Genomic DNA, 12,789 nt, shown 5'->3' on the forward strand with positions numbered 1-12,789 from the left:
CTAAGATCGGGCATTTCAGGAAAGCAGGTGGCGTGGAGAGACAAGGAGCTTCCATAGCTTACCCCAGGGAAAGCAGGACAGCAGCAAACATTGCCATTCAGCTTGGTAAGGCTGAGGCCACCACTGAATTTAAATTTACACAGCTTCTACCCTCCCCAGTGAGACATATAAAAATATTCGCTCAGTGGATGACCAGTACATAGGCAGCTGAAGCTATACTTACAACAAAACAGAAGTCAGCTCAATACTGTTAAGGAAAATGTGCAAACCCCAATAGGTTTTGTAGGTGAATACACATCTTCTTTCCTGAGGGCTTTCTTCTATGATTTTGAACTTTCCATCAAATCTCATTGATTAGGCAGTCCTCAGGGTCTGGCAGTTAGCTGTGTCTTTCATTTTGTTTCCCAAGGAGATAAAACTACCATGATCATACTGCCAATTTTCCTCCACTGTTATCCCTTATCCCAATCATGTTGCACTCCCAGAAACTTTAAATCCGATCAAAACAAAGCTGGCTACAGCAGCATTAATGGATCATCTACTGCGGTTTAGAACCAGCAGTCATTCATTCCTGGTAGCAATTTAATGTCTTCCACCATCCCCTCAAACACCTGAATTCCAGAAATGCTGACTTTTGTCTGGGAGTGAAGAGAGCAGAAGAACAGGCCTGTGTTCATCTCTGGGCTGCATTCAGTCTGAGATGAAGTCATCACAGAGCACTCCTATCAGCACCGGGAATAATCTGAAATTAAGAGAATTGCTATTGCAGATACAGAAGTGCTGAGAAGAACAGTTACTACTTACCTCATTTGCCTCACTGTAACTTTCCATAAACACAGTTTGTCCTGTAACTTGAATTAGACTAACCTTACCTTCATTATTACTGTCTCACCTGAGGACTATTAGCTCCCTGCTAGAGAAGTAACCCTCAGCTGCTGATGCCCATGTACAGCGTTGGTGCCCTCCCATTCCAGCTTCAACAAGGGCACAAAAAGTCCTGGCAGTAAGTAGAAGGGTTAAGAGTCTGTGCTGGTGCCATTGGGTGCTCTTGTCAAGACTCATAAGCTGCTCTTTGTTTTCACTGATAATTGCTGGTAGCTAAATTTTTTCCATGGTGTTATAATCTAAAACAGTCAGAGAAAGTAAATAAGAAACTAAATGCAAATGTTATGATAATTACAAAATAATAGCAATAATTCTGTGTTAGAAGGATAAGACAAGTGCTTAAACCAAACATGCTGTGCTAGAGATGAACAGTAAATTAGACTTAAAAATGTTTTCATTTTTAATAATCTAAAATGTTGTTAAATTACAGAGATAAAGCTATCACCAATATATATTTTATTTCCACAGTGTCCCTTTGTTCTTGACATTGTTGGTCAATCACCTTGAACAGAGAGGGGTGGGGAGAAACCTTTCTGAAGACTGGAATATACTCTGGTTTTGACTTATGACAGAGGTTTCATGCCTCCTTGTTATGACCCCGACTGCCATAAAGAGACTGACAAACATAAAAGTAGATAAACAAACATCTGGTTTTTATGACACTGACAGCACTTCCCAAGCGTTACTCCCAATGCTTCAAGCACAAAGTCATGTCCCCCCCAAGAAGGTTGAGTGCACCTTTCTTGTCTGTGTTACAATACAGCCAGTTAAACATTTTACTTTGTGAACTACTGTGAGAGGGTTTTCCTCATGAAACATGCTGCTGGGGCCATAGCTCTCTCCTAGGTGTGTGCGTGAGGTTTTACATGGCGCTCAGGTGCTGAATGGAAACCCAAGGGCTGGCTGGCTGGCTTTTGCCATGTCAGGAACGAGGCGAATCTCTCAGCAGTTTCCCTGCCCTGCATGGAAGCTCTGGGAAAGCCTTTTCTCACTTTCCTCCAGAGAAGGACTTTAAAAAGAGATTTGAAAATTCCCTGCACGTATTGTGCTGCTGGCTATTGGCAGGCACCCTGGGAACTTCAGACAAATGGAGCTTGCGCTGCTGGTTCAGGCTACAGTGACCATGACTGCAGGGGAAGGGAGTACACAACAGTACATTGTGTAATGTTTCTGGGCAGCAGGATGGAGAACAGGATAGAAATCTTATTAAACATCCCTGGACGAGCCAGGGTAATCAAGACTGGTGCTGGATTGGATACCAGGAGCTGCAGAATTGCTCACAATGCAGTATTGGCTGTGGGTAGCCAAGGTTAGTAAGGAACATGACTTCAGTTCAGTACAGAACTTGCAGCAATTTGTTTAGAGGATAAAAATGAGAGGTGTGTTGTAAAAGGTTTGTTGCCCAAACACACACAAGTCACTCCAGGCAGCAGTGGAGTGAGACCAACCTGTGCGTTGTATTTCCATATGATACATCTCACCAAAGCCTTTCTTCATGAAGAGTGTGCACATGTAACAAGCCACTAAGCACTGCCTGTGCAGATGAGATGTACAGCATAGCCAGCCATGAAAGCACACGCTTCTGTATACCTGAGCTAAAGAAACAGTTGGACTTAGCACACTCTTGGTCTGACAGCAACCAATGAAAGGAGACAACCCATCTTCAGCGCTTGTAGTTTTTCTGGGTGGAGGGAGGAAGTCCTGACTTGGTAGCAGCTGTTGAGAACAGCACTTCTAAAACAGACACCTTCTGTCAGCACTGGGCCTGTTCCTTTTTCATCCTCCTTTGTGTGGCCAAGAGGAGGTAAAAGGGAGAAAGTGGGGTCTGGATTTCCCCTTTGATGCTCTCCCACATCATCTGAATAGAACTCCTAGTGAGGTAACTGAGTGCAAGCGTTGGCGAATGTGTCCTTTCCTCCCTCCTCAGCTTTCTTATCAGCCATCAGAATGAGCAGAAAAACATCCAAAGACCAGATTTTTCTCAAGAGCCGGCCTGGAGAGACCAGTAAGCCAGCTCTGCCCACTTTTCATGCCATTGAAATAGTGCACACAACAGAAGGCACCATGGTGGCCCATGCATGGGAAGGGTCATCCATGCTTTCCTGATGTGGCCCTAGGTTTCCCCTCCACCTCCAGAAAGGGAGGAAAAGGAAACATGCTGACATTCTTTGGGTTCGCCACTTATTTGTTACCTTCTTGGGTTGGCTTTAAAATAGGCTGGGGAAGGGTGGCTCGGGAGACACCTTTTAGGTCTTGTGAGTACAGAACAAGCTGAAGGAAGTACTGGTCTTCCCAGCAGATTCCTTCTCCTCACCTTACTGCTCCAGAAGGCCATTTTCCCCAAAGACAGCCAGCAACCATAAGCTAGGAGACAGATTCATCAGCCTGGGGAAAAGAGGAAACCAGGAACACTGCCTAGAAATAGGGGAACTGAGAGGGGTCTGTGCCAAAAAGCACCAATATGGACAACAGTCATCTCTGCACCTACTTAGCAGCTGCCTTTATGCACTAGCCCCATCCTTTTTTTTTTTTTTGACCCCAAAGAAAAGCCACAGTAACACATTCATTTTCTAGGTTCTCTTTGTTATTATTTTCAAGAGCAGGACTGTCATTCGAGCTCTTAAACTAGAGTACTGAAAACTGGTGTTTGTAGAACAGCAGCACCTTTCATTTGTCCTTCACGTGAGTTAGAAACCTGATAATTACAAAAGGGATGGGGCTGAGTGGAGCTTGTTGCTGGTCTAAGAGATGAGGTTGAGTTCTGGCTCTGCCTCCTTCACTGGGTGTGGGCAGGAGATTTGCCATTTGGGAATGGCAACCCCAGCCAAAGTAGAGTGGAGGCTGCTGGGCTTAAGTGGGTGGGGGAAGAGATAAAAAGATAAAACTGCTCCAGAGGAGGAACGTCACAGTATGGTGCCCCCCGTCCCTATGTGTGCTCTCATGCCTGAGAGAGTCAGCAGTTCTCCATGGATCGAGGAGCATGAGGATCCCAGGAGGAGAATCCAGCTTAGTTGCCACACCTCTCAGCTCAGCGTTGGAGTTCACAATCGTTTTGGCAAGCAACTGTCGTGGCAGCCCTCTGAAAAGGGTCTGAAGCTTCTCCTCCTCAGTAGGGGTCTTCCTTCCCCTGCGTTGTCAGGTGAAGAAAACAGAGAAACCAAGGTGTGTGAAAGGGTGAGCGAGGAAGAAATAGTACACGAGAGAGGAGAACGTTATTAGAGAGCATACTGGGCACAGCTTAGACCCGGGTATGTCTACAGGTTCGCGAGGTGCCTGAGGCTGAGGGGGTGGCGGAGGTGGAGGGGGACTCCTCATCCGTTGTGTCCCCCTGCTCCTCCTTGTGGAGCCCGAGGCTGATGTGGCTCTGCAGGGCTGCTGGCGTCAGCCACTCCTTGGGGAGGCAGCTCTGGAGGAAGGGGATGCAGGAGCTGAAGTAGGCCAGGCGGTTCACCCAGCGGGGGATCTCCTTCCCGCACAGGATCTGTGGAGCAAACCAAACAAGAGCATGGTTAATAGTACCCAAACGCATCTGTAGTGGTAGCATCACCTCCATCTGCTCCGTCACCTCAGCTGGTGTGCTCCCCATTGCTCTGAAGAGACCTGTTTGAATTCAGGGAGCGTCCTCTACAGCCAAAACCAGCTCTAATTGCAAACGACAGCACGCAGCGACTTCTCAACACACACACAGCCCTGCCAGCCATAGCCCATATCAGCATCTGAGCAGTGACTGGGGAAAACAGCTCATGGCCCTCAACATCTTTGGCCAGCCCGTTCTCCAGGCAGTCCATGGGTTAAGGGACAGGCCTGCTGCTGCCCCTCTGTCAAGACAATGACACTCATCTTCAGAATTGTTCAAAAATTTTGGGAAAAGATTTAAGCTGTTGCTGGGCAGACTCTAGGAATCAAGAAGCCAAGCCTGACTAGGCAGATCTCTGGAGATGCCTGAGAAGCTGCTCTTCCTGCTCACTTTTCTTCCTTGTGCCGACACACCGGGTCAGTCAAGTTACAATACCTCAGGGTCCTTTTCCTACTGTCACATCACACTTTGATTTCTCCTTCCATAGCATTTCCTAAATGCAGGGAAGAAATCTACAAATGTAAAAATACTAGCTTCTCACTAGGTCTGTGTTTCATCACACATGCTGCTGGCCCCAATTTGGGTTACACTCTGCTAGCACAGGCACTTTTTCTAAGTCCTATCATATTCAGCACAATGAAACACCTTGCTGCATACTGCAGACCCTTCCTTCTGCAGCATTTGACCACACATACATACAGGTGCCAGATTTTAGAAGCTCTATCTGGCTTAGGCCACATAAGGAAAATTTCCCTTTGCATTTTACCATTTCCCAAAGCAGACACAGAAGAGGCACCTGGAACTTACCAGCCTCAAGGATCTGTCCTTGGTAAATACACTGCCTGTGCTGCCCTACACCAGTATACTAGAGCCTGAGGTCTGTGGCAGGTCATACTACCTGAATTCTCCTTCCCACCCAGCACTGTCTCCAAGGCAGATGTTGAGGAAATGCCACCCCACAGACCTCGTTCTGTATTTTACATGGATTAGTGCTTCCAGGGCTGTCCACGCTGCACCTTCTGCCAATACTAAGCTCCTTTCATTTCTCTCCCACCTTCTTCCTGACTAAAGCTACACTTAATTTAATACCAATTACTGCAAAAACTAAGAGGTTGTTTGTCTCTAATCCACTAAAGAGCTTATTTGGTGAGATGTCTGTTATTGACAGTGGAAATGCAGGAATGCTTAGAGGTTTCAAGGGATTTTTCAGGGAGCAGCACTGGAGCAGTCGCAAAGAGGACAGGCCATGCTGCTGGACAGGTCTTAGGACTGACGGCCAGCTGGTCCTTCACATGCACTTTGGTCTGGCCAGAATAATCTAAGCTCCAGTCCAGCAGTCACCTTGAGTGTAAGGAAATTAGCTTACTCCGACAGCGTGGAATTTCCAATAAGGCGTGGAGATGGCAGCAAACCTGAGACCATGCTAATTTGACTATGGAACTAACTTTATTCTGACATGCATTGTTTAAAAATCAATGTGTGAAACTGAAGCCATTATCATTAGGCATCAGAGAACGAGCAGAACCATTTGGCTTCTTAAATTATTTTCAGGTACAGAGTCCTGTTCTTTACTCAATACCCTGTAAATTACAAGGGTAATCAAGGACTTCTAATTCAGTTCTTAATGGTGCTGCATTTTACTTAACCTCAGACACAGCCATATGAATCTGTGTTTTTAATATTTTTAATCTGTGGACAGTTCCTTCAGTGGCAATTCTTTATCCCCATCCGGTTTCCATTGCTAGAACTACTGCCTGAATCAATAAGCACAGGCGCTCTCTACCTGCATTTAAGACTCATTCAAAGAAAATCTGCTGATCTATTTGATTTTCTCATCAGACGCCTCTGATCATTTTCATAAGAATACTGCTGAATTTTTAAAACTGTACTCAATATCTTCTACTCGAACATTGAACTTGAGCCAAAACCAACAAATGCAGCAGAATTGCCTCTAGATTTTGTAGCATTTCTCATTCTTCCTGCCCAGGAACTCAGGCAACATATTGCCAGTGTAGAAAGTGACTCAGTTCAGGCTCCTTGTGATGCATGCATACATGTGAATTCAGTTCTCAAGGAACCATAGGTCTTCCTAAAGATTTCTCCCCCCCAGATATTAATAAGAAAACAAAAACAGGGTATGATTCATCAGAAAATTAGTAGAAGCAATAGAACAGAACAAGGTAAGACTGCTTGAAATGGAAATACAGCTTTAAAATTTGTCTTTCTTTTCTAAGCAGATTCCCTGGCAAATTAAATAGCACTTCCAAATGTGGAAGCGATGCTGAAACGTTTGCTGTTTGTTTATGGGAGCTTCTTCACCCAGAATGAATCAGTGAGGCCAGGAGGAGCCATAAAAAGAACTGAGAGATGTGTGGGCATCATGACATTGATCAGCAAAGGGCTGTTTGTGAAGCTTAAGGATAATGATAGAGTCAAAGCGGTTTCCCTTTCCTCAGTAGTGTTTGCCCTTGTCTCTCATCAGCAAAGCCTCGTTACTATTCCACAGCAAAACACAATGCTCCACGGGAGCAAAAGGGCAACTGCAGGGAATTCCACTAACACTGTAACCTTCTCCTCTGTTTTCAGCTCCTTGCCATAGAGTGTGTCATGCTACATCATCCAGCAGTACTTGGCTCACGGAGAAGCATCAAGTAAGCCTGACTGTGATGGGATTGAGCCAACCAAACTTAAATAAAACAACACAAGCAAGATGAAGTGGGTGTTTTCCAGCTGTGTATGAATCCACAGAAACCTTACTGCAGCTCTTTAAGGCAATTCTCAACTGAAAACCACACATTGAAACAATAAACTTAATAAACTTACAGAACCCTGTTACCATACACTGTTTCCACAAGAAGATTTTTTTTTTTTAAAGGTTCTCAGAAATTGGGTATTTAAGAGTTTTTTCTTGCCTGACAACCAGGTTATTTTTTCTTTTTTTGAGGGGGGTAAACTTTCCTGTGATGGGTCATGTAGCTGTCGTGTCAAACTTAGCATATAAGCCACTATGGGTCAGAAATCACTGGTCCTGGCCATCCTATCAAATTGTCCTGCTACCATCCCTTTTGGAAATACCCAGGGACCAGAAAACTACCACAGCTGCAGCAGAGCCTGAGCGTGACACCTGAAAAAAGCACAGCTGGTGTGCAGCTGACTGGAGAAGAAACTTTAAAGAAACACCTAGGGCCACAGAAGGGCTAAGCCTATGTGAGATGCAAGCCTGAAAGGTAGCTCAGGGGTTAGCTGTAGCTTATCTGAGGCATAGAAGTGCTTGGGATGGGCAACCCTGCATAGTACAGGAGAGGCTGGACTATGAGCAGCAAACCTCAGGCCATTCAGGCTAAGCAGAGCTCTGCAGACCTCCTGTGAATATTGTCTGGCTATCACTGCTGAGCACAGCTCTTCCTCATCTTTCTCGCTCTGTGAGGTGCCTGAAGGCGTGAGTTATTCCACCCACCCCACAGAGACAGCCAGCCACTGCCACAGCCTGAAACGCAGCCCCTGGGACAGCGGGTGCAGCTTCTGCTTGCTGGCCCAGACCGGTGCCCACCTACCTCCTGCAGAAGCCCCCGCGCAGGCTGCATGTACTCGCAGCTTCCACTGAGCGGCACCTTGTGACAGTCAGCCCGGGATCCCGGGGGCTGCACAGGAGCTGCAGGGGACTCTGCAGATGCAGCTGGGTCAAAGGGAAGCAGCAGTTCAGACATCCGTGGCTGAGGCCAAACGTGAGGGAGAAACAGGACCCAGCAGTTCGGGTGCTGTTTCAGCATGGCTGTCAAATCCACACCAGGATTTCAACTCATCAAGAAGCAGCTCGTTTAGGATGTAAAAAGAGCCTCTGAGCATCTTTAGCCCTGCCATTTGGCAGTAAACAGACCCTGGTTAAAATATATAAACAGCCCTAGGGTATAAGGACTGCAACTCACGACTCTTCCCTCCCTTAAGTGCCCTAAGAGCGAGGATTTATTTCTCAGCAAGACCTTACAGCTCTGTGTAAAGCTTTACCTTGAGCAGGAGAGCAGCCTAGCAGCTGGGAAACGTGGGTTTGTATGACATGCTGCTATGGAAGAAGCTGAGACTTCTGCCTTACAGAGAACAATGCAATCAGCCTGCTGCTATCCTCCTCTTTCTTCTCTTTTGAGACAGGGATAAGGTATGCGCCGCGTTCTTTGAACGCTATTAAAATATACTAGATGTAATCTGAGGTAGCTTAATGGACCGAGCCCCTTCCAAACGAGGGTGAAGGGCTGTTTAGTTGCGGATCCTAAAAGAAAACACTTAAATGCAGTAAGTTCAGTGCTGTGCTGGATGGTGCAAAATGGGGCAATTCAGGCCACGCACAGAAATTTAAGTCACCACTCTTAGGTATATGTTTGTTTTTTTTAAAGTGAGCCCTTCCAGAGGCACCGTGTAATCCTCTGGTCCATGAAAATCAAGCTGTGCAGAGGCAGTGTTACATTCCTCAAGCAATGTGTGCTAATTACTTCAGTTCTTCTCATCGTGCTGAGGCTCTGAGAGTTCAGCCCTGAACATCTGCTCAGCCACCCATGGCTACTTCCCCTCAGCTGCCCTGCTTAGATTGAGGTGGCGGCCACACAGGGCACGTATCCACAGAGCTGCTGTGCAGGGCTCCCTTGGCACATGGCAGAGAATGCAAGGGGGCTTACTGCTGCCTGAGGAGTCCAACACATCCCACAGCACTTCAGGGGCAAAGCCTTCAGAGTCCAAGGGGAATCTTTCCAGTGTTTGCTCCTATAAGACCTAGACAACACAGCGTAGATGACGCTTATCTGAATTTCAGAATAAGGCCATTAGATGCAAACCAGCACACCTGCCCAGGCAAAGCTTGCAGGCTGCACTACAGCGGCCAGAAGCATGTGTAAAAAGAAAAACATGGCAATACAATCAAATTAGTACTTGGAGACATACAGAATAAACCACAAACCCAGTGCAGGAGCACACCTTTGCCCAGTGCTCAAAGAGCTGAGGAAGTCTGCATGTCTCAGCAGGGAACATACCTCTAGCTCTGCCCTGCAAATGTGACTACGTGACATCTGACGGACCACATTCAGGGCAGAATTATGAGTGGCATCACTGATTTGCTGTGTACCAACGCTGCAGCATGGCCAAATGCCTCTGGGCATGAAAGTGCTTGTAGCCAGCACTTCTAAGTACAGGCAGCAGGACGACAAGGTAGGCAGCAAGCAGCCTCCTAACAGATGACCATTTCAGCAGCGCTGAGTGTAATTAAGTCTGGGCTTGTAACTGATATTTAAAACACTGCAAACAACTGTGATTCATTTCTATTATCATGATGGCATGGAAAAGAACTCTCTTTTCCTAGCAGGTGCAGCTTCAAGACCAGTGGCTGAGAACAGATGTTACCCAGTATGATTGTCCATATGTTACAGTATAATACACACACATATATGTATAAACACAAATGTTATGGCTGTCCTGAACACGACCAGGCCAACCCACATCCACAGAGTGATGGGCATGAGCAGCATCCTTTTTCCCTGAATAGCTAGTCAAGAAAATCCTGTGTTTCAGTCTCAGTCTGAAGCCTTCTTTCCTAACATCGGTAAGCAGCAGGTTACTGAAGATGGAGGGACTATGAGAAGAGAGAATACAGGAACCCATGGGAACAGGGAAAGACTTTGTCTGGCAGGACTCCTAAGCAAAAGCTTCCAGTCTCAAAAGCCTATCAACATACTTAGTTCATTTACACTTCTGACACTTTTCATTTATCAACAGGCATTAGTGAAAAGGATGGGATTTTTCCTTGCCATCTTCATTTGTATAAAGGAGGCATGTCCTCAGCATTTGTGTACACAGCCTCAAAGGGTTCACGATGGTGTGTCTAGAGAAGAACTCCCCAGAGAGTATGAACTAACTTGGCTCCAAGCTATTATGTTTATTTATAACAGGGTAGGCCACAGGGTATTTGGTTTGGAAAGACAACTGCAAAAATAAAGCAAATAAAGCAAAATAGATGGTGCAACCCCCCCACACAAGCACACATTTACAACAGTTCCAGGAAGATTAAAATGTTGGTTGTTTTGTTTTTCTGTTTCATTGTTGTTGTTTTTTTCTCTCCACTCTTAAAATATCTTCACATTTAATCTAAAGTGACCAATCTACCAGAAAAAAAGGGAAAACCTGAAATAACTGCAAAGGCACATGTGGCAAAATCAGACAATTTTCAAACACTTGGAAGGATGTGCTAAGAACTTGCTATTTTGGGGGGGATGATTTCTTTTTCCAATTATTTGCCACCTCATGCCATTCCCTGCACAAGTAGGTAGTCAGCAAAAAGAGGATGGACTGAGAGACCTGGAAGATGCATGTAGGATTTATTCCATTAACCCTTTTTGTTGGGCTGGAATACCCTTTCAGGGTAGCAAGGCTAGAAAGGGTAACAACAGAAGAAGAAATGTATACTTTTATATTAGCCTTCATTCCAAGAATTCCCCAAGTACTTCACAAATTTCAACTAATACACAAACCACACTTAGAAATCTCATTTTGCCACTACAGAGCAGCTCTATCTGTGATACCATTTAGCAGTTTACTAACAGTATACAGTTGTGCATACTTACAGGCGGAATTGAGAGAAAAATGACATCCATCTGAAACCATGAGGATGATTTATGGGTGCAGGATGTCTTTATTAATAAGCTGCTTCTAGATGTAAATGGTATTTAAGAAACAGAAAAGCAAGACGGCCTGTTCCTCATAGAGCTAGCGACATTCAAAGGCTACTTGAATGAAGCATGTCTTTCCATCAGCTTTGGTGAAGACTGGCTCAGGTGCCAGGAAACAAAGGTTTCCTGATGTTCTTTCATAGCCCACAGTTGCTTTTCAGTTGGGTTGTTTGCTCATTTCTGTCCCTCTTTCCTGCCTGTTTGGAGTTGTCTGTCCCCTGCCAGTAACAGACTAGCACACACACTTTTGTCCAACAAAACACCCATCTCCTCCTCCTAACAGAAGCAACTGAAAAGCAACTGTTGACTAAGGAAAACACGAGTATCACTTCGCTCCTCAGGATCTGCTGAAAACTGGTTTATAAAAGCTTTTGTTGCTTTCAACCATGACACAAATGTCTCCTGAAGTTCCCTTCTCTGATGTTTAATCCCTTCTCCCTGAGCTTTCAGGCTAAGGAAAGCTTCCTCGTTTTTAATAACATTACAAGAGCTCACGTGTGTCTGGGGATGGACCTGGAAAGCTTTAGGGCTGAATTATTCATTGCGATTAAAAAGCTGCCCTCGTTTGGTCCTTGACTCAGCAAACCTGCCTTTCTCAGCAAATTTGGTGAAAGTCAAACTCCTTTAAGGAAAGCAAGATTCTGGTCCAAGTCTGTTACAGGCTGCCAGTTTTGCCTTGGCTGGGAAAGGACAAGTAACCAGCCATGGAGAAAAGGTGCATTGGCTACCATCTCATGGCACTTCAAGCACAGCCCCACTGCAAGCAGGGAAGTAAAGAAAGATGACTCCCTTCTACCAAGGCTCCAACCACAATTGTTGACTCTGGCTACAAAGCATTTGACTATGTCCACGATCCCTGTCCAGTAGGGGCCAGGCTCACCTACGATGCTAAAGAATTTTCCAAGGCTGAGATGCTTAGGAGATTCTCTTCCCCTCCTGTGTTGAAGACGAATAGGCCACGCTCACTTCACTAGTCCCCAGGACTATTTCCCAAGGCCACTTCAGCTAAAGAACACCACCTCCAGTTCCACCAAACATCTTTCTCTCTGGAAACTTCTACAAATTCTACCACTTCAAAATGAGCTTCTAAAACCACAAGCACATTCATTCTGATTTAGGCCATTCCCTTTCCCACCTGGAATGTGTTACTTCCTTGTTCGTGTAAATAATTAAAGTAGGACAGTTCCCACAGGAAAGGCTGAGGGACACCCTTCTCCAGCACATCTTGCGGCTGATATTCAGAAGAGCTTTTTGCTGGAATGCAGAATAGAAGGTAAATAAATCTTTGGTGTAACTTGCTCTCCCACACCCCAGTGAGCTTCTCTTTATCCAGGAAGCTTGTGGTTACTTCACAATGAGTGTCTCACCAGCTAGAAATTCTGTTTGAACCCACAAAAGTTTTCCTATGAAAAGTTTTAATAAACTGTCAGATCCATCTAGAAGTCTCTGCTTTCAGTGACTCAGTTTACTCCAAAAATCCTAGTTCAGCTTTAACAATTATCTCTGTTAGGATGTTTTCTGGGGAAATCAGCTATTTTACCAGATGGCATCTCTGAGCACAGTCCTCTGGATCCAATCCTTTGGATGAAGAAGTGTTGATCAATAAGGAAACAGATCCTT

General features: G+C 45.4%; 1 protein-coding gene across 5 annotated transcripts in view; it reads right to left on the bottom strand.

Annotated features, from left to right (window-relative positions):
• Positions 1 to 1,326: 1,326 nt before the first annotated feature.
• LOC311437080 (deubiquitinase DESI2-like) overlaps positions 1,327 to 12,789 on the bottom strand; it is a 69,404-nt gene continuing 57,941 nt past the window's right edge. For all 5 annotated transcript variants that reach the window (XM_084519915.1, XM_084519917.1, XM_084519916.1 and 2 more), the window contains one exon: positions 1,327 to 4,366. In XM_084519915.1, the coding sequence (XP_084376041.1) occupies positions 4,124 to 4,366 (243 nt within the window). In that variant the 3' untranslated portion in view covers positions 1,327 to 4,123. The remainder of the gene's footprint in view (positions 4,367 to 12,789) is intronic.

The sequence above is a fragment of the Aythya ferina genome (genome assembly GCF_964211825.1).
Source record: "Aythya ferina genome assembly, chromosome: 5".
NCBI classification, from domain to species: Eukaryota; Metazoa; Chordata; class Aves; order Anseriformes; family Anatidae; genus Aythya; species Aythya ferina.